The sequence below is a fragment of the Mustela nivalis genome (genome assembly GCF_964662115.1).
Source record: "Mustela nivalis genome assembly, chromosome: 3".
Classification (NCBI taxonomy): domain Eukaryota; kingdom Metazoa; phylum Chordata; class Mammalia; order Carnivora; family Mustelidae; genus Mustela; species Mustela nivalis.
The window spans coordinates 83,120,961-83,145,820 of NC_139022.1; the positions used below are offsets into that span (position 1 = coordinate 83,120,961).

Sequence of the window (24,860 nt, forward strand, 5' to 3'; positions counted from 1 at the left end):
ATCATGAACACTTGGAGGCACAGTACAGTGTCTTCATCTTTAGTATGAGATCATTCTTGAGTGTCTGAGGATTAAATGCAGTCATTTGTTTAAAAGGGCTTTGAAACCACAGAGATTATTTTTATTACAATTACCTTTTCTATTTCTCTTTGTGTAGCTCCTTCTTTTCTCAAACGTTCTTGTTCTACACACTTGGCATTATAATTTTCCTTGGATTTCTGGAGGGCCTGAGTTATGCTTTGAATGGTTTGAACAGCTTCCAGAGTTCCTGCAACTTCTTCTTTAGTCTGTGTGGTATGAAATGATTCATCAAAACAACTGAACTGTAAAGCACTCAATATTTCATCTATCATTCCTTTAGCAGGAAAAAACTGATACCTTTTTATGAGATTTTACTTGTTCTTCTCCATACTTCTGAACTTCCTTTATTAGTTCTTGTAATTTTCTAACAAGATCCAAGTGACAGTTTGCTAATTTCTCTGTAGATGTTTTGAACACATCCCACACTGGTGCAAATGTTCTAAGGGAAAGAAAATATGGAAATTATTTAATAAAAGAAAAGTTTAAGCTCCAAAACAGAACCAACAGAAAAAGTATTATATTCAGCAATTTTAATTATACAAAATAGGAAATTAAAATAAAGCACAAATGAAATGACTGACAGACTGAACAGTGATTTTTTTAATCCTTGGTTAATTAAAATATTTGGACCTTAAGTACACAGGAGGAATCAGTTAAATATCACAGATCTGGCCATGGCCCTCTCTTAATTATATCATACTATTTTCTGAGTTGATTTGGGTTTTTTTGACTTGTATCAGAAGCCTTTCTAATCACTGTTAAAAATCAGCTTTTAACAAATTTCAATTTTTGGCTATTTAGTGCTCATTTAAAATGCTTCATCAGGGACACCTGGGTGGCTCAGTTGGTTGGGCGGCTGCCTTCGGCTCGGGTCATGATCCCAGCATGTTGGGATTGAGTCCCGCGTCGGACTCCCTGCTCGGCGGGGAGCCTGCTTCTCCCTCTGCCTCTGCCTGCCACTCTGTTGCCTGTGCTCACTCTCTCTGACAAATAAATAGATAAAATCTTTAAAAAAAAAAAAAAAAAACTTCATCAAAAAATATAAATTCCTCTGAATTCAAACATGCAAACTCAAAGGCACACCACAGGATTTTCTAAGAATCTTCATCATTAATAATCATTTGAGAATTAATTTAATGCTGTTACTTGAAATCTTGTTTCAGATCACTTTATCTATGTACTTTAACACTAAGACAGTCCCCTTTCCACTACATGGTACGTGAAACATGACATACATTCCTACCACTTTTTCACAAAACTGAGAATTTAGTGTTTTCTGCAGGTTCAAGTATATCTAAGAATTAATATATTATTATATCTTGGATAGTACTTAGGATGTCAGTGCTTAGCTTAAACCAATCTGGCCAATAAGGAATGATCTAAGGATAATTTTATCTATGATTTCCTCAGGTACTACCTAACATATTTTCAACATCATCTGTTTTGCACCATGACCAGACCTCTACTTGAAAACAAACAGAAGCACAAGGCAAAAGGGCAGAGAAAGAAATTACTTATCCTAATATGTACTCTGTCCCAATTACTATATTTCCTATCCAGTGAGAATGCTAACTCACAGTTATCATTTTAAGCAACAGTAAAGAAGTTCAAAAAGGAAAGTTAAGATTCTTAGAATAGGGCTGTTCTGATTAGATCTCACCCCACACTTTAAAAGCTAAATCAGCATCAAATCTGGCAAGGAGTTAAATGAAAAATATTGAGAGTAAAAATAGATAACTGGAAAGTATCCACTCATGACAGCACCAAAATATATGTACATCACTTCAATGTAAACCTGATACATGACAGTGTGAATTTCACAATGCAGGAAGATGAGGAGTGTCCCCTTACCCAAGGATTCTTTATATTGTAAAGGGGTTCAACATAAGACTTCTCTAAGTAGAGGTTTCTTTTTTTTTTTTTTTTTTAAAGATTTTATTTATTTATTTAACAGAGAGAGATCACAAGTAGGCAGAGAGGCAGGCAGAGAGAGAGAGAGGAGGAAGCAGGCTTCCTGCTGAGCAGAGAGCCTGATGCGGGGCTTGATCCCAGGACCCTGAGATCATGACCTGAGCCGAAGGCAGCAGCTTAACCCACTGAGCCACCCAGGCGCCCCTAAGTAGAGGTTTCTTTAAGGAATGTCAAATATCATTACATTTTTAAAAGTCTGATATACAGAACATTTTTTCGGTCATGTAATACACATTAATGTATAATAAAAAGAAAAAAAAGAAAACTGACCAGTCTAAGTTATGTTTAAAGGCAAAAAATACAAAGAGGAAACAATTTCTAGGCTAAATACCCATCAGTAAGATGTTAATATTTAAAATCTTTATAATCTTAAGCAATGACACTAACTTGTAAAATACATCCATTATTTATGAGAACCACACATTCCAAAAACAGAAATGCTGTCAACATCTTTATTATCAGGAAACACAGGTGAAGTCAATCCATGTTTTTTCTACCTCCCACCTGATAACTAAGAATAAGGCAGAATTTCCTATAATAAAACCACAACCAAATGAGTACATTATATGTTGTTATATTTATGAACAAGAACTTAAATATTCTCAAGAACTGTGCCTAAATCAAAATTTAAAAAGAATTTAAAAAAAAAAAAAAAAGAAAAAGAATTTTTCAAAGAAACTAACTCACCCAAGTTGTGAATAATTGCTTGCAGATTTTGCTAGTTTCGTCATTGACCTGGAGTATGCCTCTTCTATTGTGGCTCTGTTAAATCAAATTTCCATAGGATAAGAGCTCTCAAACACATAGAAAAATTATCAAATATAATTAAAATTGCTGAAACAAAAAAACTCAAATTATATTAAAAATAAGTAGGTACTGGGGTGCCCGGTTGATTCAGTCAGTAGATCATTCAACTCTTCATCTTGGGGTCATAAGTTCAAGCCCCAGGTTGGGTATAGAGTTTATGTAAAAAGAAAAAAAAAAAAAAAAGTAGGTATGTGGTCACGATACTTAGTTATCTTAGTCCCCTCAAACTAAAAATATCCAGACCAAACTTATTTCAAACTTTTCCCCAACCCTATGGCCACAACACCTAGCTCTCTTACAAAAAGAAACTGTTAACAGCTATATGTAGAAGAATGAAACTCGACCATTCTCTCACATCGTACACAAAGATAAACTCAAAATGGATAAAAGACCTCAACGTGAGACAGGAATCCATCAGAATACTAGAGGAGAACATAGGCAGTAATCTCTTCGATATCAGCTACAGCAACTTCTTTCAAGATATGTCTCCAAAGGCAAAGGAAACAAAAGTAAAAATAAACTTTTGGGACTTCATCAAAATCAAAAGCTTCTGCACAGCAAAGGAAACAGTCAAGAAAACAAATAGGCAACCCACGGAATGAGAGAAGATATTTGCAAATGACAGTACAGACAAAAGGTTGATATCCAGGATCTATAAAGAACTCCTCAAACTCAACACACACAAAACAGACAATCATATCAAAAAATGGGCAGAAGATATGAACAGACACTTCTTCAATGAAGACATACAAATGGCTATCAAACACATGAAAAAATGTTCATCATCACTAGCCTTCAGGGAGATTCAAATTAAAACCACATTGAGATATCACCTTACACCAGTTAGAATGGCCAAAATTAGCAAGACAGGAAACAACATGTGTTGGAGGGGATGTGGAGAAAGGGGAACCCTCTTACACTGTTGGTGGGAATGCAAGTTGGTGCAGCCTCTTTGGAGAACAGTGTGGAGATTCCTCTAGAAATTAAAAATAGAACTTCCCTATGACCCTGCCATTGCACTACTGGGTATTTACCCCAAAGATACAGATGTAGTGAAAAGAAGGGCCATCTGCACCCCAATGTTTATAGCAGCAATCGCCACTGTCGCCAAACTGTGGAAAGAACCAAGATGCCCTTCAGCGGACGAATGGAAAAGGAAGATGTGGTCCATATACACGATGGAGTATTGTGCCTCCATCAGAAAGGATGAATACCCAATTTTTTTAAAGATTTTTTTTTAATTTATTTATTTGACAGAGAGAAATCACAAGTAGATGGAGAGGCAGGCAGAGAGAGAGAGAGAGGGAAGCAGGCTCCCTGCCGAGCAGAGAGCCCGATACGGGACTCGATCCCAGGACCCCGAGACCATGACCTGAGCCGAAGGCAGCGGCCCAACCCACTGAGCCACCCAGGCACCCCTGAATACCCAATTTTTGTAGCAACATGGACAGGACTGGAAGAGATTATGCTGAGTGAAATAAGTCAAGCAGAGAGAGTCAATTATCATATGGTTTCACTTATTTATGGAGCATAACAAATAGCATGGAGGACATGGGGAGTTAGAGAGGAGAAGGGAGTTGGGGGAAATTGGAAGGGGAAGTGAACCATGAGAGACTATGGACTCTGAAAAACAATCTGAGGGTTTTGAAGGGGTAGGAGGTTGGGGTACCAGGTGGTGGGTATTATAGAGGGCACGGATTGCATGGAGCACTGGGTGTGGTGCAAAAATAATGAATACTGTTATGCTGAAAATAAATAAAAAATAAATTTTAAAAAAACTGTTAACAGTAACTCTCTCACTGATGGAACTGTGACTTTTTTCGCTCCTTTAAACTTCTGTATGTCTTTTTTAACATACTGTATCACACAAGGGTGGTACTTTGATCATCTAAAAAAAGTTAATACAGAAAAAAACATTATCTCAATGGGTAAGTTTAACAGCAACAAAAAGTGATTCAATCTCCCGCACCAGTAAACTGATGGAAAAACCTCCTGATGATGAAAACCAGAAAATCATGGAGAAAGGGTCTAACTAAAAGGCATCAGAGAGCTCAGGAGGCAATTAACAATGAGTAAGCCAAGATCTAAGGATATTCAAAGAAATAAGTCAGATACATTGGTCAGCTTTTCCCTGGGGGGCATCTAGAAGCAGAAACTGAGACTAAGAAGAGGAGCAGAGTTTTTCAAAGCCTCACAGGGTAAGGGAGACAAAACTAGATTGAGACTTACCAGAGATGGGAAGCATGGGAAATCCCGTAACGTTTAGCTGACACTCAATGAGTAAGGATAAACCTAATAGGCAAGCTTTCAAAGGGACTACCAACTGTATTTTTTCAAACCCTGATACTGGATCCTGGTATGGATGTCTTACACACATTTATAAAGCATCAGGCACATAAGCAAATAAGACAAAGGAACCAAAACCCAGTAAGAACAAATTAGCAATGTTCCAAATGCTGCAATTATAAAGCTTAGATTTTGAGTTCATATATTATCTTCAAGGAGATACTACATTAAAGCAAGAATTTGCGGGGCATCTACCTGGCTCAGTCACTAGAGCATGTGACTCTTGATCTCAGGGTCCTGAGTTCAAGCCCTACACTGGGTGTAGAGTGTAAATCAATCAATCAATCAAGAATTTCAGTAGAGAAATAGAAATCATTTTTAGAAAGTGAAGGAAATCATAGCAAATTTGAAAAAAAGATACAATTCTTTATCTAAAAAAAATACAGTATCAAAAATTAATATCTCGGGACGCCTGGGTGGCTCAGTTGGTTAAGCAGCTGCCTTCGGCTCAGGTCATGATCCCAGCGTCCTGGGATCGAGTCCCACATTGGGCTCCTTGCTCAGCAGGGAGTCTGCTTCTCCCTCTGCCTCTGCCTGCCATTCTGTCTGCCTGTGTTCACGCTCGCTCTCTCTCTCTCTCTGACAAATAAAAAAAAAAAAAAAAAAAATTAATATCTCAACCCATGAGGTTAAATAGCAGATTCAATACACTACAGTGAGAAGCAGTAAACCAGCAGAGAAGTGAGAAGACTCTATCCTGGTATAAAGCTCAGAGAGAATAAAGAATGGAAAACAGAGAAGAGAAATGGAAGAATGGAAAACAGAAAAAGGACAAAGTAAAAAAACCTAATGTATAAAGGGGCTGGGGGAAGTCAGAAGAATTATTTCCAGAAATAATGGACAATTTTCCAAAACTGGTAAAAGAGAGCAAACCACAGATCCAAGTAGCCCAACAAACCCTAAGAGTATAAATAAAAAGAAATCTATACCTCATCACATAGTAAAACTATGTCTACCTAGGTGACATGTTTACACCTAGGTGAAAAGTGCTGAAAATGAAAGGCTAAAAGAAAATCTTAAAAGCAGCTAAACCCTTCCAACAACCAAATATTACCTTTTTTTTTTAATTTTTTATTTTTTATAAACATATATTTTTATCCCCAGGGGTACAGGTCTGTGAATTGCCAGGTTTCAAATATTACCTTTAAAGAAGCAATAATTACTGATACCTAACATCTCAACAATAGATACTGGAATGATCTTGAATTTAAAAAAAAAATTTTCAGTGAGCACCTGGGTGTCTCTGCCTTCAGCCTAGGTCATGATCCCAGGGTCTTGGGATTGAGTTCCACACCAGGTTCTCTACTCAGCAAGGCAGTCTGCTTCTCCCTCTCCTTCTGCCTCTCCCCCATGCTCATGCTCTCGCTCTCGCTCTCTCTCAACTAAATAAAATTCTTAAATAAATAATTAAAAATCCAGTGGCATGCAAAACTGTGCAACTCCTAGAAAATAATAACATAAGAGAAAACCCAGAAGATCTTGGATATAGTGATGTCTTTCCAGATAAACAACAAAGACCTATGACAGAAATCAGTAATTTCTGCTCTGTGAAACACAATGTCGAGAAAATGAGAAGTCATAGACTGGAAGAAACCATTTGCAAAAGACACATTTGAAGAAAGACTTATCTCAAATATATAAAGAACTCTTGGAACCCAACAATAAGACAACAATGAGAGGGAAACCTGGGTGGCTCAGTTGGTTAAGCAGCTGCCTTTGGCTCAGGTCATGATCCCAGCATCCTGGGATTGAGTCCCGCATCGGGCTCCTTACTCGGCAGGGAGCCTGCTTCTCCCTCTGCCTCTGCCTGCCATTCTGTCTGCCTGTGCTCACTCTCTCTTCCTCTCTCTCTCTGATAAATAAATAAAATCTTAAAAAAAAAAAAAAAAAGACAACAATGAGATTTAAAAATGGGCCAACAACCTTAACCAGACATCTCACCAAAAAAGATATAAAGGTGTCAAATAAGCATATAAAAAGAAGCTACATATCATATGTCATCAAGGAAATCTAAATTAAAGCAAGATACAACTATATACCTATTATAAGGACCAAAGTCTGAACCACTGAGAAAACCAAATACTAGCAAGGCTATGGAACAAAGGAATTCTCCAACATTGCTGGCAGAAATGCAAAATGATACAGCTACTTTGGCACAGTTTGGTAGTTATTTACAAAACTAAACATACTTTGACCACATAATCCAGCAATGGAGTTCCCTGTTATCTACGCAAAAGATTTGGAAACATGTCCACAAAAAAACCCGCACACAGATGCTTATAGGACCTTTATTCATTACTGCCAAAACTTGGAAGTAACCAAGATATCTTCCAGACAATGGAGTATTATTCGGTACTAAAAAGAAATGAGCCACCAAGGCATGAAAAGACATTAAGTCACCTTAAATGAATACTACTAAATGAAAGAAGCCAATGTGAAAAGTCTATTAGATACTGTACGATTTCAACCATATAACAACTGGAAAAGGCAATCAGTGAAAAAGAGCATAAAGAATTCCTAATACAGTGAAAATGTTTTACATAATACTGTAATGATGGATACATGTCATTATCATTTGTCCAACCCGTATAATGTATGGGTGAACCCCCAAGGCAAAACAATGGACTTTGGGTGATTATAATGTATCAATGTAGGTTCACACCTGGTAAAAAATATACCATATTCCAGGGAGGTGGGGATACAGACAAAATAGGAGAAGATGATTAAGAGATACAAACTTCCAGTTATAAAATAAATAAGTTATGGATACGAAAAGTATAGCATTGGGAACAGGGCCAACAATATTGGAATAAATTCGTATGGTGACAGAATGTAACCACACTTATTGTGGTGAGCTTTTCCTAACTTACACAATTATCAATTCAGTACACTGTATGCCTGAAACTAATATAATTTGTATGTCAACTAAATTTTGCATGTCAATTAAAAATTTTCAAATAAAAATTTTAAAAATTAAGAAATTAAAACAAATGTTTTAGATATACCATTCTGGTGGAGGATGTTGATAATGGGGGAAGCTATGCATCTGTAAGGGCAGGGGGCAAATGGAAAATCTCCACATCTTCCTCTCAATTTTGTTGTAAACCTAGGATAACCATTAAAAGAAAAGTAGAAGAAGGTATTACTTCTAAGCTAATAAAAGAATTTTTTTTAAAAGTCCAAAAAGCAAGAAAGAAGAGGGAAAAAATTCAGTGTAAGTAGGATAAAAAATATTAATTTAAAATAGCATATAGTTTGGCAACCTACAGCACCATTGGCCACATATGGCCCATTTTTGTTCTTATAAATAAATTTTTATTAGAGCACAGCCAAGCTCATTTATTTACATATTAGTTATGGCTATTTTTGTACTAAAACAGCAAAGACGATAGCGGCAACAGAGATCAGATGGTACACAAAACCCAAAATATTTACTTTCTGGACTTTTACACAAAAAAATCTGACAACCTCTGAGATAAGAGATTTGAACCCAAATATATCTACAATTATACTGTACATAATGGACTAAATTCTCCAATTAAAGTAAAAATGCCTTTTAAAATAACACACTACACCACAAGGACACAGCAAAAAAAAGAATACAAATACCACACAAAAACTTAACAAAAGCAAACTGATGACACTTTAAAAAAAAAAGTAGAATTAAAGCAAAAAACAATGCCAGGCATATAAAGGACACTTCACAATGATAAAAAGTTCAATTCACCTGAAGATGTATTAGTTCTAAAGTTGTATCTGCCCAGAAAACCTAAAGACATTTTCCCAAAGAAGACATACTGATGGTCAACAGACACATGAAAAGGTGCTCAGTATCACTAATCATCAGAGAAATGCAAGTCAAAACCACAATGCGGTATCACCTCATACCAGTTAGAATAGCTAGTATCAAAAAGACAAGAAATAATAAGTGTTGGCGAGGATGTGGAGAAAAAGGAAACATCGTGCAGTGTTGGTGGGAATGTCAATTCATGCAGCCCCTGTGGAAAACATTATTGAGGTTCCTCAAAGAAATTAAAAATAAAAATACCATATAATACAGTGATTCTACTGGTTATTTACCCAAAGAAAACAAAAACACTAATTCGAAAAGACATATGCACCACTGTGTTTATTGCAGCATCATCTACAATAACCAAGATACAGAAGCAACCTAAATGTCCACTCTTAGATGAATGGATTAAGAAAATGTGGGATGGATGGACAAGATGGATGAATGGATGGATAGACAGATATTACTCAGCCAGCCATAAAAAGAATGAGATCGGTTTTGGGGAGTGTGTGGGGGGGTTAGCCTGGTGGTAGGTATTATGGAGGGCACATATTGCATGAAGCACTGAATGTGGTCCATAAACAATGAATTTTGGAACAATATTGAAAAAAATTTAATTTAATTTAATTTAAAAAAAAGAATGAGATCTTGCCATTTACAATAACATGGATGGACATAAGAGGGATTACAGTAGGTGAAATGTCAGGCAAATACCATACGGTTTCACTTATATGTGGACTCTAAAAAACAGAACAAATGTGGGGCGCCTCGGTAGCTCAGTGGGTTAAGCCTCTGCCTTCAGCTCATGTCATGGTCTCAGGGTCCTGGGATCAAGCCAACATCACATTGGGCTCTCTGCTCAGGGGGAACCTGCTTCCCTTTTCTCTCTGCCCGCCTCTCTGCCTACTTGCGATCTCTGTCAAATAAATAAATAAAATCTTAAAAAAAAAATAAACAAACAAAAGCAAAACCAGACCTAAAGATACAGAGAACATACTAGTAGGTTGTCAGAAGGAAGGTAACAGGAGGGATGAGGGGGAATGGGCAATATGGATGAAAGGGGAGCAGGAGGTACAGACTTCCATTTATGGTATGAATAAGTCATGGGGATAAAAGGTACAGCAGAGGAAATACAGTCAAAACTATTGTAATAGCACTGTATGGTACTACATGGTAGCTATACTTGTGGTGAGCATAGCATTAAGTATACAGTTGTTGAATCACTATGTTGTACACCTGAAACTAATGTTAACATTAATTATGTCAACCACACCTCAATTAAAAAAAAAATAATGTGTATCCACCTACTAATATGGCTTCAAATATATAAAAGTAAAGTTGACAGAACTACATGGATAAACAGAAAAACCACAATCAAAATGGGAGACTAACTATAATCCTCTTAGGAAATGATAAAATGAACAGGAAAAAAAAACAAAAACAAAAACCAGTGGGGAAAGATTAGAAATGAACAAAAGAATGCACAAACTTAAAAACATATAGACAACAAATGCAGAACACAGACTTTGAGGTACATGAAGATATTTACCAAAATTGACTCTATCCTGGTCCATAATCCAAGTGTCAACATATTTCAAAATGCTGAAATCATACAGAGTATGTTCTCTAAATACATGTAATTAAGCATAAGCAAAAATATACCTTTAAAAATCAATACATATCTAGAAATTTAAAAATATACTTCTAAATAACCCAGGGAGGCAAGAAAAAAAGCACAAGAAAATTAAACTATCTTTAAACTAAATATAATGAAAATTCTACTACTCAAAACTGGTGAGACACAATAAAGCTATGCTTAAGGGAAATTCACAGACTTAAATGAATATATCAGAAATGAAAAAAGGCTGGAGCACCTGGCTGGCTCAGCTGGTGGAGCATGCAACTCTTGATCTTGGGGTTCTGAGTTTGAGCCCCATGTTGGGTGTACACATTACTCAAAAAAATTTAAGTATTAAAAAAAAAAGAAATGAAAAAAGGGTGAAAAGCATTGTTAAACATCCATCTCAAAGTTAGAAAAAGAACACAAAGTCAGAGGAAATAAGGAATAGAAAGTTAATGAAATAGAAAATAAACATACAAAAAGTATCAGCAAAGCCAATAGTTGCTTTTTTTATAAAAACTTAGAACAGGGACGCCTGGGTGGCTCAGTGGGTTAAGCCGCTGCCTTCGGCTCGGGTCATGATCTCGGGGTCCTGGGATCGAGTCCCGCATCGGGCTCTCTGCTCAGCAGGGAGCCTGCTTCCCTCTCTCTCTCTCTGCCTGCCTCTCTGCCTACTTGTGATCTCTCTCTGTCAAATAAATAAAAATAAAATCTTTAAAAAAAAAAAAAAAACTTAGAACAAACAAGTGACAAATGAGACTGATCATAAAATATAAAGAAGTCACAAATAACTGATGTCAGGAGTAAAAAGGAGACATCTAATACAGATCCAGCAGGCATTTAAAAAGTTCATAAAAGGGGGTGTGCCTGGCTGGCTTAGTCAATAATATAACATGCAACGCTTAGTATTAGGGTCATGAGTTCAAGACCCACATTGGGCATGGAGCCTAGTTAAAATAAAAATGAAAAAATTTTTTTAAATGTAGATGAAATTATAAAAATTCTTGAAAATGTAATTTATTAGAGTGCCTGGGTGGCTCATTCAGTTCAGTGGCAGACTCCTGATTTTGGCTCAGGTCATAATCTCAGGATTATGGGATCAAGCCAGCCCCCAGCTCCCACATTCAGTAGGGAGTCTACTTCTCTCCCCTTCCTCTCTATGTGTCCTTCCCCACAACTCATGCATGCTCGAGCTTTTTCTAAAATAAGTAAATCTTTAAAAATCTGTGTGTGTGTGTGTGTGTGTGTGTGTGTGTGTGTGTGTGTGACTTATCAAACTCATTGAAAAACTGGAATATCTGAATGGTCTTATAACTACTGAAGAAATTAAGTATGTAATTTGAAACCTTCCTATAAAGATGATTTCAAGTCCAGATGGGTCTACTAGCAAAATCTATGAAACACATAAAGAAGAAACTATAATATACCACAAATTTTTTCAGTGAATAAAAAAATGAGATATATGCAACTCATTTTATAAGCCTAACTAACCTTGAGACCAAAACCTAAGGACACTTAGATAAAGGAATTTTTCAGGCCAATCTCAATAACAAATATAGATGCTAAAATCCTAAATAAAATAGCAAACTAACCCACCAATATATAAAAGTGATAGTATATCTCCACCAAGTTGGTTTGTATCAGAAATGGAAAGTCTAGCATTCAAAATTCAAATTCAGATTTTAACAAGGGGGGAAAAAAGAAAGAAAAACATCTCAATAGATACAGGAAAAGTACTGGCCAAATTCAACATCCATTCATAATTTTAAAAAAAATTACAAAACAGTATATAAAAGGAAGTTTCCTTGATTTGATTAACAGTAAGGAAAAAAACTGAGTAAATATATAATATTTAAGAGTGAAATGTGAAGGGCGCCTGGATGGCTCATTTGGTAAAGCGTCGGACTCTAAATCTCAGCTCAGGTCTTTACCTCAGGGTCCTGAGTTCAAGCCCCATGTTGGGCTCCACACTGGGCATAGAGCCTAACTTAAAAAAAACAAGAGTGAGGGGCCCCTGGGTGGCTCAGTGGGTGAAAGCCTCTGCCTTCAGCTCAGATCATGATCCCAGGGTCCTGGGATTGAGTCCCGCATTGGGCTCTCTGCTTAGCAGGGATCCTGCTTCCTCCTCTCTCTGCCTGCCTCTCTGCCTACTTGTGATCTCTGTCTGTCAAATAAATAAACAAAATCTTAAAGTAATAGTAATAAATTTAAAAAAAAACAAGAGTGAAATAAATGTGAGACCAGGAACAAGACAAGATGCCTGCCATCAGCATTTCTATTCAGTATTACACCTAAAGAAATACTTCAGTATGGTAAGATAAGAAAACTAAATATAAAGGTATGAGGACTGGAAACTGAGATATAAAACTGTCACTTGTACAAGATGACTGTACACACAGAAAATCCAAAACAATTTACAGATAAGTCATCAGAATAAGCAAGGACTTACACGTTTCTGGACACGAAGTCAATACATAAAAATCAAGGGGATTTATATATAAATGTGTATATATGCTGACAAATTGCTTTCACCCAAAATACATAGAGTTCCTTCAATTTGTTCTTTAACAGGGTTTAAAAAAAAAAAAACCACAGGAGATGGACAGAAGGGGCGCCCAGGTGGCTCAGCTGGATCAACATCCCACTCAGTTTCAGCTGAGGTCCTGATCTCCTGGGTTGTGGGTTAAGGCTCACAATGGGCTCCCTGCTCACAGGGAGTCGGCATGAGGACTCTATCACTCCATCCTTTCCCCCACTTGCACACATTATGTGCTCTCTCTCCCTTTCTCAAATAAATATTTTATAAAAAAAAAGAGATTAACGGGTACTTCATTAAAGAGAAAATGCAAATAACTAATAAACATATGAAAGGATGCTCAAGGTCATCATCTATCAGGAAAATGCAAATTAAAACCACAATGAAATACAGGTATCCCTCACAATCTAAAAGTATAGCCTTCTAGGGCACTTGGGTAGCTCAGCTGGTTAAACCTCTGCCTTTGGCTCAGGTTATTATCCTGGAGTCCAGAGATCAGGCCCCATGTTGGGCTCCCCGCTCAGCAGGGAGTCTGCTTCTCCCTCTGACCCTCCCCCCTCATACTCTCTCTACACTCTCTCTCTCAAATACATAAATAAAATTTTTTTCAATAAAAAAACAAACAAAATAAAAGTACAGCCTTCCTATGAAATCTTTCATAAGCCAAAATGGCATAAAGCAAAGAAGCAATTACCATTAATTTACACAGAAAAATTTTTGAGCTTTACCAGACCCAAAAAATAACCCCTCTTAGGCTTTTCTGATACTGTAGGGCATATCTTGCTAACAGATGCATAAAATAAACTGAGCTAAGGCACAGATGTTTACAGACACAGTTCAAAACTATGGCGGCATGAAAATGAGATACTAAGCAGTTCCCGGGGAAGGAGCTTGGCAGCGCCACTCTCCTTGTACACACCGCTTCCATAAGGGCTCACTGCAAAACAAATGCCAAACATTATTTTCTCATTTTGCTATTTTTTGCAAAAGCAAAAATCCTCTAAGGATTGTTCTTGGTTGGCAAAGTGATATATATCTTTCTTAAGAGCAAAGTGGCGTAACACCAACTTCTGAAAAGTGGGGGAGACATGTACTTCCACTTATCAGAATGATTCAAATTTAAAGAGTGGCAATACCAAGTGGTGATGAAGACATTAACAACTAGAACTCTGAAACAAGGCTGCTGCTGGTATAAACCGGTACAACCATCTTGGAAAATTCTTTGGTATTGCATATACATAACTCTATGACCTGGCAATTCTACTCTAAGGTATATACGTAATATAAATATAAGTATATGTATAGCAAGACTCTCATACAGGAGTATTCAAAGCAATATTACTAGTAATAGCAAAAAAAAAAAAAACTGGAAAGAATCCAAATGTCTGTAAACAGTAGTAGACATATTTTGGCATATTTACACAATTTAGTATTACGTAACATTGAACATAATTATACTACACTCAAAAATGAATCTCACGGGGCGCCTGGGTGGCTCAGTGGGTTAAAGCTTCTGCCTTCGGCTCAGGTCAGGATCCCAGGGTCCTGGGATCCAGCCCCGCTTCAGGCTCTCTTCTCAGCGGGGAGCCTGCTTCCCCCTCTCTCTTTGCCTGTCTCTCTGCCTACTTGTGATCTCTGTTTCTCAAATAAATAAATAAATAATCTTAAAAAAAAAAATGAATCTCACAAACATGCTGAGTAAAAGAAGACAAAAGAACACTCAATATAATAATTAAATTGATATACTTAATACAAAGTTCAAAAATAGGTACAACTAACTTCCTTTGCCATTTGAATACTACTTAACAGTAGAAAGGAATGAATTATTGATACATGCAACAACATGGATCAATCTCAACATAATTATACTGAGTGAAAGTACTGGATGACAGAGTATATTCAGTATGATCCCATTCCTATAAAATTCTAGAAAATACAAACTAACCTAAGTCTCAGAAGCAAATGAGTGGGTGCTCAGGGATAAAAGGGAGAGACAGAGGGAGGAATTACAAAGGGGATGATGCATATGTTCACCACCTTGACTGTGGTGATGGTTTCACTGAGTGTATGTATACGTCAAAATTTATCCAATTATACACTTTAAATGTGTAGTATACTATTTGTCAACTATACTTTGATAAAGCTGTTGGAAGGAAGATAGGAAAGAGGAAAGCAGAAATGGAGCAAGAGACAAAAAGGAAGAAAGGGGCAAAGGAGGAATGGAGGAGGGAAAAAGGGAACAGACCAGCAGGGAAGAAGGGATGAAAGGAGGAGAGAAACTCTAAATAACTGACAGGAAATTAACCTTTCTAGGCCCGAATTTTCTTATCTATAAAACAGGAATTAGAGTTTTCATAGTTAAATGAAATAATACATACACAATCCTTAGTGCACACTGTATGTTTATGAGTTTATCTTTCTTTCCTTCTTTCTCACTCATTCCTTCAAGAAATAGAAGTATCTAATTGTGCCAGGCTCTGTTCTAGGCACCAGGATACAAAAAAATACTATATCCTTTATAGGGAAACATAGAAATAAATATTAAAAAATGAATAATTATAAAATTTCATAAATACTGCAAAGAGATATATGATGTTGAGAGATACTATAACAGGTGTTTTTGACAGAATCAGGGAAATAAGGAAAAGCATCCACGAAGAAGGGGCCACACTGCTGAGCTCTGAAAAATAAGCAAGCATTAATTAGGCAAAAATAGGAATAAGCATGTACAAACTGTGGACTGGAAGACGTCTTTCAAAAATAATGGCTAATGTCTCTGGAGAGGAAAGAGAATAAGGAAGAGACTGGCATGAACTAAAGCTTGAAAGGTGGTTTGGGATCAGATCAAGATGAGGGCAGGCCCACCTTCAGAGAAATAGGAAGAATCTGAAATGGTTTAAACAGGAGAGGTAACAAACCTTTCTGAGGTTTAGAAAAGGCACTCCAATTACAGTGAGGGGAATAAGTTGCAGGGGAACAAGAATGAATGTAGATATGAAAGACAGGAGCTACTGTTGCAGTTCAGGCAACAATAATAATAGCTAGGATCAGGGCAGTAAAGTCAGAGTTTAATTCTATCATAAAAATCCTTACTAAGAGCCAAGTACTCTCCCAAATGCAAGAGATATAAGAAGCACCAACCCCCACCAAAAGAAAAAGAAAAAAAAAGAAAAGGAAAAAAAAATCCCTGCCCTTGTAGGGTTTACATTCTAGAGGAGAGGGACGGACAAATAAATATCACGTATCTGATGGTTGTAAGTGCTATGAAGAAAACATTAAACCAGGAACATGGTAGTGGAGGGAGGGGTTGTCTTAAGAGCCCACAGAATCATAAAGGGATTAGATTCCAGACAAAAAAGGATGACTCAGGAGTTGTGGACTTCTTAGCGTGACTGATATAAACAGGCTAAAAGGCATTATGACAACTGCCTGGATGATTTCAAAGTAGTTACAGTTAGTGATGTTAGTGCTGGGGGAGAAGGAAGGCTACAGGACATGCCAGGAGACACAGCACTGTGAGACCCCTTCTTTATTCCTGCCAAGGATGACGCAGAAGCCAATGAAGGATAGCTTTATCCACAGCATTTAGAGCTTCTGGACTCCCTCTTAACTCCAAAAGAGAAGTGAAAGAGAAAAGAGGATTGGTCTTACATAAAAAACCTTGTTCCCCAATTCCTATGTTCTGGTAAATTCTATGATGACAGCAGCTCTATCTTAACCCCTATATTACCAGAATCACACTACTAGCACACAGCAGACATGGGATATTTATTATTGAAAGAATAAATGAATGGAGTACTGTATTTTTGTTTTTTTCTTAAGTAACCTCTACGCCCAACATGGGGCTTGAACTCATGACCCTGAGACTGAGAGCAGCATGCCCCAACAACTGAGACAGTCAGGTACCCCCCAAAATGGAGTATTATATCTAAAGGCAAAATATCGCTGGGGCTCCTGGGTGACTCAGTTGATTAAGCATCTTCCCTCAGTCAGGTCATGATCCTAGAGTCCCCAGATTGAGCCCCACATGGGGCTCCATTCTCAGCAGGGAGTCTGCTTCTCCCTCTGCCCTTCACTCTGCTTGTCCTCCCTCAAATAAATAAAATCTTAAAAACACATATACACAAACACACACATATCCCTCTATTACTAAGGTAAACTCTTTACCTCTCTTAAGTGTGCTCCTATAAAAATTACCAAGTGGGCCTAGCCACAAAAAAAGCTTTAATCAAATCAAATTACATTAATTTTTAAGTTTTTAAATTGATGACCATATTCTAAGAGTCTTAAAGACAATCACATTTTTATAAACTTAAAGAATTTAAAAATATATACTTATACTTCTTTAAAATAAAACTTAGAGGGGCACATGCCTGGCTCAGTTGATAGAGCATGCAACTCTACCTCTCGGGGTTGTGAGTTCAAGCCCCACAATGGGCACAGAGTCTACTTAAAATTTAAATAAATAAGTAAATAAATAATACATAATTAAACTACAAATTTAAAAACCTTAGACTTTTCAAATTATTTTAGTATGTTTAATGACATGTTTGTTTAAAGAAATGATAGTATTTTATCCTACAAAATTCCATTTATTTATTTATTTATATTTATATCGTTTGTAATGCTATTTATAAACAATGAATACAAACCAGGAGTTCAGCAATACTCCCTGGAGCCACTATGCAGTCCTTAGTGTGTAGCCGCTAGATAATCACACTACTTTAAAATATATAATACACTTTTCAAGAGTGTACTTATTTTAATCCAGATCTAACTACAATTTTCTGGGGCATCTGGGTGGCTCAGTTGGTTAAGTGTCTGACTCTTGATTTTCGCTCAGGTTGTGATCTCAGAGTCTTGAGACTGAGCCCCTCCTCTGGCTTTACACTAGGAGCCTACTAAGATTCTCTCTCTCTCATTTCCCCCTAAATAGAGCATGGCTCAAAAACAATTTTTTTTCTCATTTATATTCTAAAATTTAACTCAAACTGTTAAATTACTATTAAAAAAATACATACCTTTCTCTCACAAAATCTGCTAGTTCTTTTGTTGATATCTGTCCATGTTTCATGTTATGGTAAAGGACATCAAAGCCACTATTTTTTTCCCCCTAAAATTGAAGAAGATTTTTAGTTTAACAACAAAAAAAGATCAAAACGACTTAAGAACAACCCTATATTAACCAATATGCAACTCTAATGCTCAGGGGAGCATTAAATTTAATTAAACCAATGTTGCTCATTATAGGACTTCAAACTGTATCAAAGGAATATGACACAGTTTGACAAAGTTTACAATTTATTATATATACATATACACACATTATACACACATGTACACATTCTATAATCACTCATGTGAGTTTATTAGTGAAATTTTTAAAAATAACATGCAGAATAATTTAGGAAAGGTAACCATGGATCTTTTAAAATACATTATCAATCCCATTTCAATTCCTTCAAGATGAACTAAGGGATTCCTGATTATTCAGGCAGAGTCCCTGCTTTATAACAAGTAAATCTCGGGGTGCCTGGGTGGCTCAGTCGTTGGGTGACTTTAACCCTTTAAGCTTAAAGCACCTGCCTTTGGTTTGGGTCATGATCCCATGGTCCTGGGATCTAGCCCTGCATCGGGCTCCCTGCTCAGCAGAAGGCCTGCTTTTCCCTCTCCCACTCCCCCTGCTTATGTGCCTTCTCTTGCTGTCTGTCAAATAAATAAAATCTTTAAATAAATAAAATAAAAAATAAAATAAGTAAATCTTGACTTCCGAATCAAGACAGCCTATTACTAATCACTTACACATTCAATACCACAAAATGTTTATAATAACTAATGCATCTTTTAGTAAACTTAAACAACTATGAATAAACTAAGCTCAATAACTCTCTCTAAAATTGGCAGGTTTTTTTTTTCTTCAGTGAAAATAACATAATGAATAATTCAGTATCTTTGCTGGAAATAGCAATACAATAAGCAAGAATTACACAATATGAACCCTAATTTTTTCACAGTTCACCAAAAACAGGAAACACAGAAACTTCCAGTTATGCTGAAGTGATCCCTAACAAACTTATAAATGAATATAAAAGTAATTATTTTGCCATATATATATGATAAATTAAAATGTCATATTTGGGGGAAACTCCGGGTGGCTCAGTCAGTTGAGCGTCTGCCTTCAGCTCAGGTCATGATCCTGGGGTCCTGGGATGGAGCCCCATGTGGGATTGCCTAATCAGCAGCGAGTCTGGTTCTCCCTCTTCCTCTACCCTCCCCCCATGCTCTCTCTCTTTCTCTCTCGAATAAACAAAGAAAAATTTTTTTTTAAATAGAATAAAATAAAATGTCATATTTGGGGACACCTGAGTGGCTCAGTTGGTTAAGCGTCTGCTTCAGCTGGGGTTGTGTTCCCTGCTAAGCAGGAAGTCTGCCTCTACTTCTTCCTCTGCCCCTCCCCCCACTCCTACTTGTGCTCACTCACTCACTCATTCTCAAATAAATAAATATCTATCTTTAAAAAAATATCTTACCAGTCAGGTTACCTGGGTTCCCAATGTGCATTACGCATATTCGAATTAGTAGCAAGTTGGGAATAAAGGGCTATTCAAATAGCCACAAAGACTATTAGAAATACTATTTACCAGGCTTACAATAAAAAGAAAAAAAAATTTTTTTAAAGGAGATGAGATCTTGGAAACCACTAGTAATTGGAGCAATAAGGTCCTGAGCATTTCGCTTCACTGTTAAAGTATTAAAAATGTTAAGCAACAAGAAAAGGTTAAATTATATTCAGAAATCTGGGTTTTTATTAAGAAGTCCTTGAAGTAAGCTCTTTATCCAGGAACTTCAGATATCCAAATAACATATTAATTAAAATTCCCAATAAGGAAAAATGAGGATTATTAATTTAATACAGTATAACAATATTAATAAAGCAGCATTAACACACCCTGGGAAATAGTGCTAGCTATTCCATCCCTCAGGTCTTCACTTGGAAAGACAAGGAAAACTCATTCTAATAAGGATGTAATATAGAAGAAGCCTGCCTCAGAAGGCACTAACCACTAAAAACAAACACCCTACATGATTACAAATCCATTTGTCATTTCTTCCTATTTAGGGATTCATTCATTTACGGAAGTCGAAAAACTTGAATTTGACTCCAGGCACTATTCTTTAATAATTTCACAAACTTATTAAAACAAATATTTACTACTCATGAACTTTCCTTTAGCACAAACTAAGCAAAAATTTTACTACTTCAAATGGCACTAGTGCACTCTCTCTACACACACACACATAAACACATACAACTTAGTCCAAAAAAAATTTCAAAGTGTCCAATAAAGACTGCAAGTCGTATTGTTACCTTGTCAAAAACTTAATTTATAGCTTTGATAACAGATGACTAAATATTAAATATATACACATTTATATATCAAAAAATAAAGAAGACAGAGCAGTGGAGCTCAGGTTTAGACCCATTTGGCTTCAGTGTCTTCACCTGCACAAAACACTGAAAATTCTGGTGAAACAGGGAGAGACCACCCTTGAAACTGACAATTTTAACAGATTATAATTCTGTTATAGAATCTGTTTCAGATTACCCAGTCTTTTTTTTAACTAGAAGTACCTCCACAAGGTGCTATCATTTTTACAGCAGCCACTGACATTTTTAGTAGGCGTTTCTAATTCAAAGAAAAGTAAAATAGCAAAAAGTATTCCTGAATTGCATATCCATGTTATCATCTGAGATCCTGAAGTGGATATGTTTCTGTTATTTTCAACACAAAAATATTTTTTTCCTTTAACATATTCTGTTAACTCAAGCAAGAACTTGTTTTCCTTGGCTAACTACGAATACATGATGAACGCACAAATAACTTGACAACAGACCTTTATTATCAAATAGAACTACGACTAAACATGTCTTCTGGTCTCTAATATTTTATTAAAACTGTAAATATTTATGCCCTTTGATCCAGCAATTCTACTTTTAAGAATCTATACTACACAAACACACATACAAAGATAAATGTGGAAGAATATTTACTGAAGTACTATTTATAACTGAAAAAAATTTTAAAAATCCATTAATATTACTGGTTAAGTAAATGACATATATACTACAATAAAAAAATATATGGTGTTTTTTAAAAGACTACAGTTTAAAAATAATGCATATTTTTAACTGTTAATTTTAAAAATTTGCCCAGATATACTGTCAATGGAAAAAAGCAGGACACAATTAACAAAACAGCCAAAATTAACCTAATGCTAGGACAAAATGTCTATTACCCAGTTGTTTAATGTTAGGAACAACCTATATGTCCATCAACCAGTGAATAAAAAGACAAAATAAGAGTATACCCAATAAAATAAAATATAATTCAGCAATAAAAAGAAACAGTGATACATGTGACTTAATGAATGAACATCATAAATATTTCACTAAGTTAAAGAAATCAGACACAAGAGACCAGATATTGTAGGATTCTATTTATATGAAATGTCCAGAATAAGCAAATAGAAAGTAGATGAGTGGGCTGCTAGGGAGGAGGGCTGTAGGTAGGAGGTGACAAAAGGTATAGGTTTTCAACCTGGTGATTCACAGACCTGTACCCCTGGGGATAAAAATATATGTTTATAAAAAATAAAAAATTTTTAAAAAAAATTTCTAATAAACTATCAAATGTTAAAAAAAAAAAAGGTATAGGTTTTCTTTTTGAGGTAATGAAAATGTTTTCAAATTGACTGTGATGATGGATGCATCTATCTGTATTACCCAAAACCACTGAACTGTACACTTTAAGTGAATTGCACAATATATTAAATATATCATGATAAACTTGTCAAAGGCATGAGCAAGTATTTAAGTATTTTTACCTATTTCAATCAATTAATTCTTGCAGAGAGATTTGCAGTATTAACTGACCATAGCTGCTATTAACACCATTGCTATTGCTGACACAAGGAAGACAATTATTTTGAAGATTTAACTAAGGTAGGATCTTCTACCTGCTGGTCTCCATGCACTTTAAAAAGAGATAGTACTTTCATAAAAGTACAATGAGTGTGGCCTGGGGCAAACAAAATCTTCTTATAATCCTATATGAACAAGTGTTAAAAAAATCTTTGAAATAATTCCTAATAGGAAGTAGAAAAAAAAAATCTTATTATCCTTTGAAGATGTTTAGTCCAGAACTACACAAGTCCTTTAAGAAAACACAAACTTCTCAGGACCTATTGTTTCCTCTTACTGCTCTAATTTGACAGCACTTAACAGTCTGATGTTTAACAATCCAGATTCCTTTTCCCAAACATATAGTAACATGTTACTTTTTAATAGAAAAATGAGATCATACCATGCATAGTTTTGCACTTAAAATTATCAACTGAACTAAAATTTAGCTAAAAGGATAGTTAAGTTATAAGTAAGGTCACCAAGTCACTGGAAATACACGGGTTTTTTTTAGTCTAATTCAGAATCTACAAGACATACTTGAAATTTCAAGTTTAAAGGTTTGAATACGTCATCAAACCTATTTTGGAAACTCAAAGGCATTTATTTAAATAAATATAAAATACAACCTAACAACTCCCCACTTGAAGAAAAAGTGCATCTCTATTAACAAAGCTATGAAATACCTATTTTAATGAAAATTGAACTGTTTAATGTATCTTGGTTTTTTAAGACCCATGAATAGTAAGAGTGGAAAAACACAAAGCTATAAATCCCAGAGATTTTTAGTTAATGGTTTGAAACTTCTCCTTCAAAGAACCTTTTAAGAGCAACAGTAAGTTAAATACTAAAAACAAAAAGTTTGGATATCGTTCACTTCTGATGACTCCAAGATTCTAGAAAACAGGCAGGAGATAGTGTATACTGTACAATCACACTATGAATTGATGTTTATTTTACCTTGTTCCTTTTTAAATCTTTTTAAAAATTTTTGGAAGGGGATCAAAGGTTCAAAAGGTGCTGTCATGTGAACAGCAAATAACATGCCTAACCTTCCTCTCAACCTCAAACTGCCTCAAAGGTAATAAATAAATATCATCACTTCCTACCACTCTACATTTTCCTTTTGCTCTAGTTCTTACGTAAGCAGTTTTTCTATAAGTAAATAGCACATTTAACCACAAGTTATAATCTCTTCTAGTCAACCTTCAATTTATACATTGAAATTTTCACACATGATCATCAAAACTATTCTACAGAACCATTTGCAAGATGTTTTTAAAGCAGAAAACAGTGACTAAAGATGTAAAACAAGCACTGCTCAGCAGTAAGAACTACTTGCTGCAGGTACAGTAGTCGCTCAAACACATTTGTTGGCTGACTGAAGAAAATAAACCTTATCACATTAAAGAAATTATTTCCAACCCTTCAAATACTCCCTAATGTCTTCAGTTACAACTCACCTCTTCCAGTAAATTAAATCTGTAAAGCCACCTAAAAGATATTACATGGCTTCAACAAAAATAGCAGAAGCAAAGAGGATAATTTTTTTGTCTTATAACTTTCAAATTTTCTGTAATATACTATAAATGCATATAATTTTCATTAATCTCAAAATTTAAAAAAAACCAATTTCAGCTTTCTCAAAACCTCTTCAATCTGTACTTTCAAACAAAGGCTACCTTCTTCAACTGACATCTTGTTCATATTAATAGTTAAATCTCCTCCTAATTCATAAATGAAAAAAAAAACCTTAAAGTTTTTTAGGAGCAGTTTTAAAAATTACCTATTTATTCCATGGAAACCTATGAAAGTCACTACAAAATATTTTCAAAGAATACTTAATCATATGAGAAAAATGTTTGATGGCAATTATCATTTGAAAATACCAAGCTACAGAACAATACAGCAAAACCCACTGTGCATGTTGTATTTCTAAAGAAAATCTCAGTGGACACAGGGTAAAGCTATATATAATTTTAATTTTCTTCTGTACTCTCTGTTCTACCTACCACATAACATTAAAATTAAAAAAGAAAGCCACCTTCACCGCTCTTGTTTCAACCAAATAAAAATTAACACTTTGTAGTATTAAGGTCCAGCATCACCAATTTGCTCTACTTAACATTGTACCTTCCTATCTATCCCTAAATGCAAGCAAACATGCTTCTCCTATCTTCTGTAACCTTTATTCCTGCTGTTCCATCAGGGAAGGAGCATGTTCCTGATAGAACTAATGGACTTGTGTGTCTCAAATTCATCCTACAGTTCACTAATCATTTCTCAAGTTAATTCTCTGAATCTGGCTATCTCAGCAACATTCTCTAGCAACTTAACCAATAGTTACCATTTTAGGTCTCAGCTTCTATTGTACTGTTTTTATTTCTCCCCCACATCTGACCAACTTATGCTCACCTCTGTGGACCAAACTAATACTAATACTCTTCCAACTGTAATATTCTGTCATCTTTCCACACTAGGTAAACTGAAAATCAAACCCTATTCCCTTTACATCTCCATGGCACCATATTTCTATACGGATTTCTTAGGGTGCTTTTTTTTTTTTTAAGATTTTATTTATTCATTTGACAGAGAGAGGGAGGCAGGCAGAGAGAGAACCAGACTTCCTGCTGAGCAAGGAGCCCGATGCGGAACTCAATCCCAGGATGCTGGATCATGACCGGAGCCAAAGACAGACCCTTAAACAGACTAAGCCACCCAGGCGTCCCTCTTAGGGTGCTTTTGT

General features: G+C 35.8%; 1 protein-coding gene across 4 annotated transcripts in view; it reads right to left on the reverse strand.

The window, feature by feature from the left end:
- The window catches only part of FCHO2 (FCH and mu domain containing endocytic adaptor 2), a 117,240-nt gene that overhangs the window by 81,719 nt on the left and 10,661 nt on the right, over positions 1–24,860 (reverse strand). For 2 of the 4 annotated variants that reach the window (XM_082722920.1, XM_082722919.1), the window contains exons 2-5: positions 18,174–18,265; positions 2,740–2,814; positions 379–520; positions 135–287 (exon numbers count right to left, since the gene is read on the reverse strand). In XM_082722920.1, the coding sequence (XP_082579046.1) occupies positions 135–287; positions 379–520; positions 2,740–2,814; positions 18,174–18,265 (462 nt within the window). The remainder of the gene's footprint in view (positions 1–134; positions 288–378; positions 521–2,739; positions 2,815–18,173; positions 18,266–24,860) is intronic. The other 2 variants (XM_082722918.1, XM_082722917.1) reach the window with 1 other exon arrangement.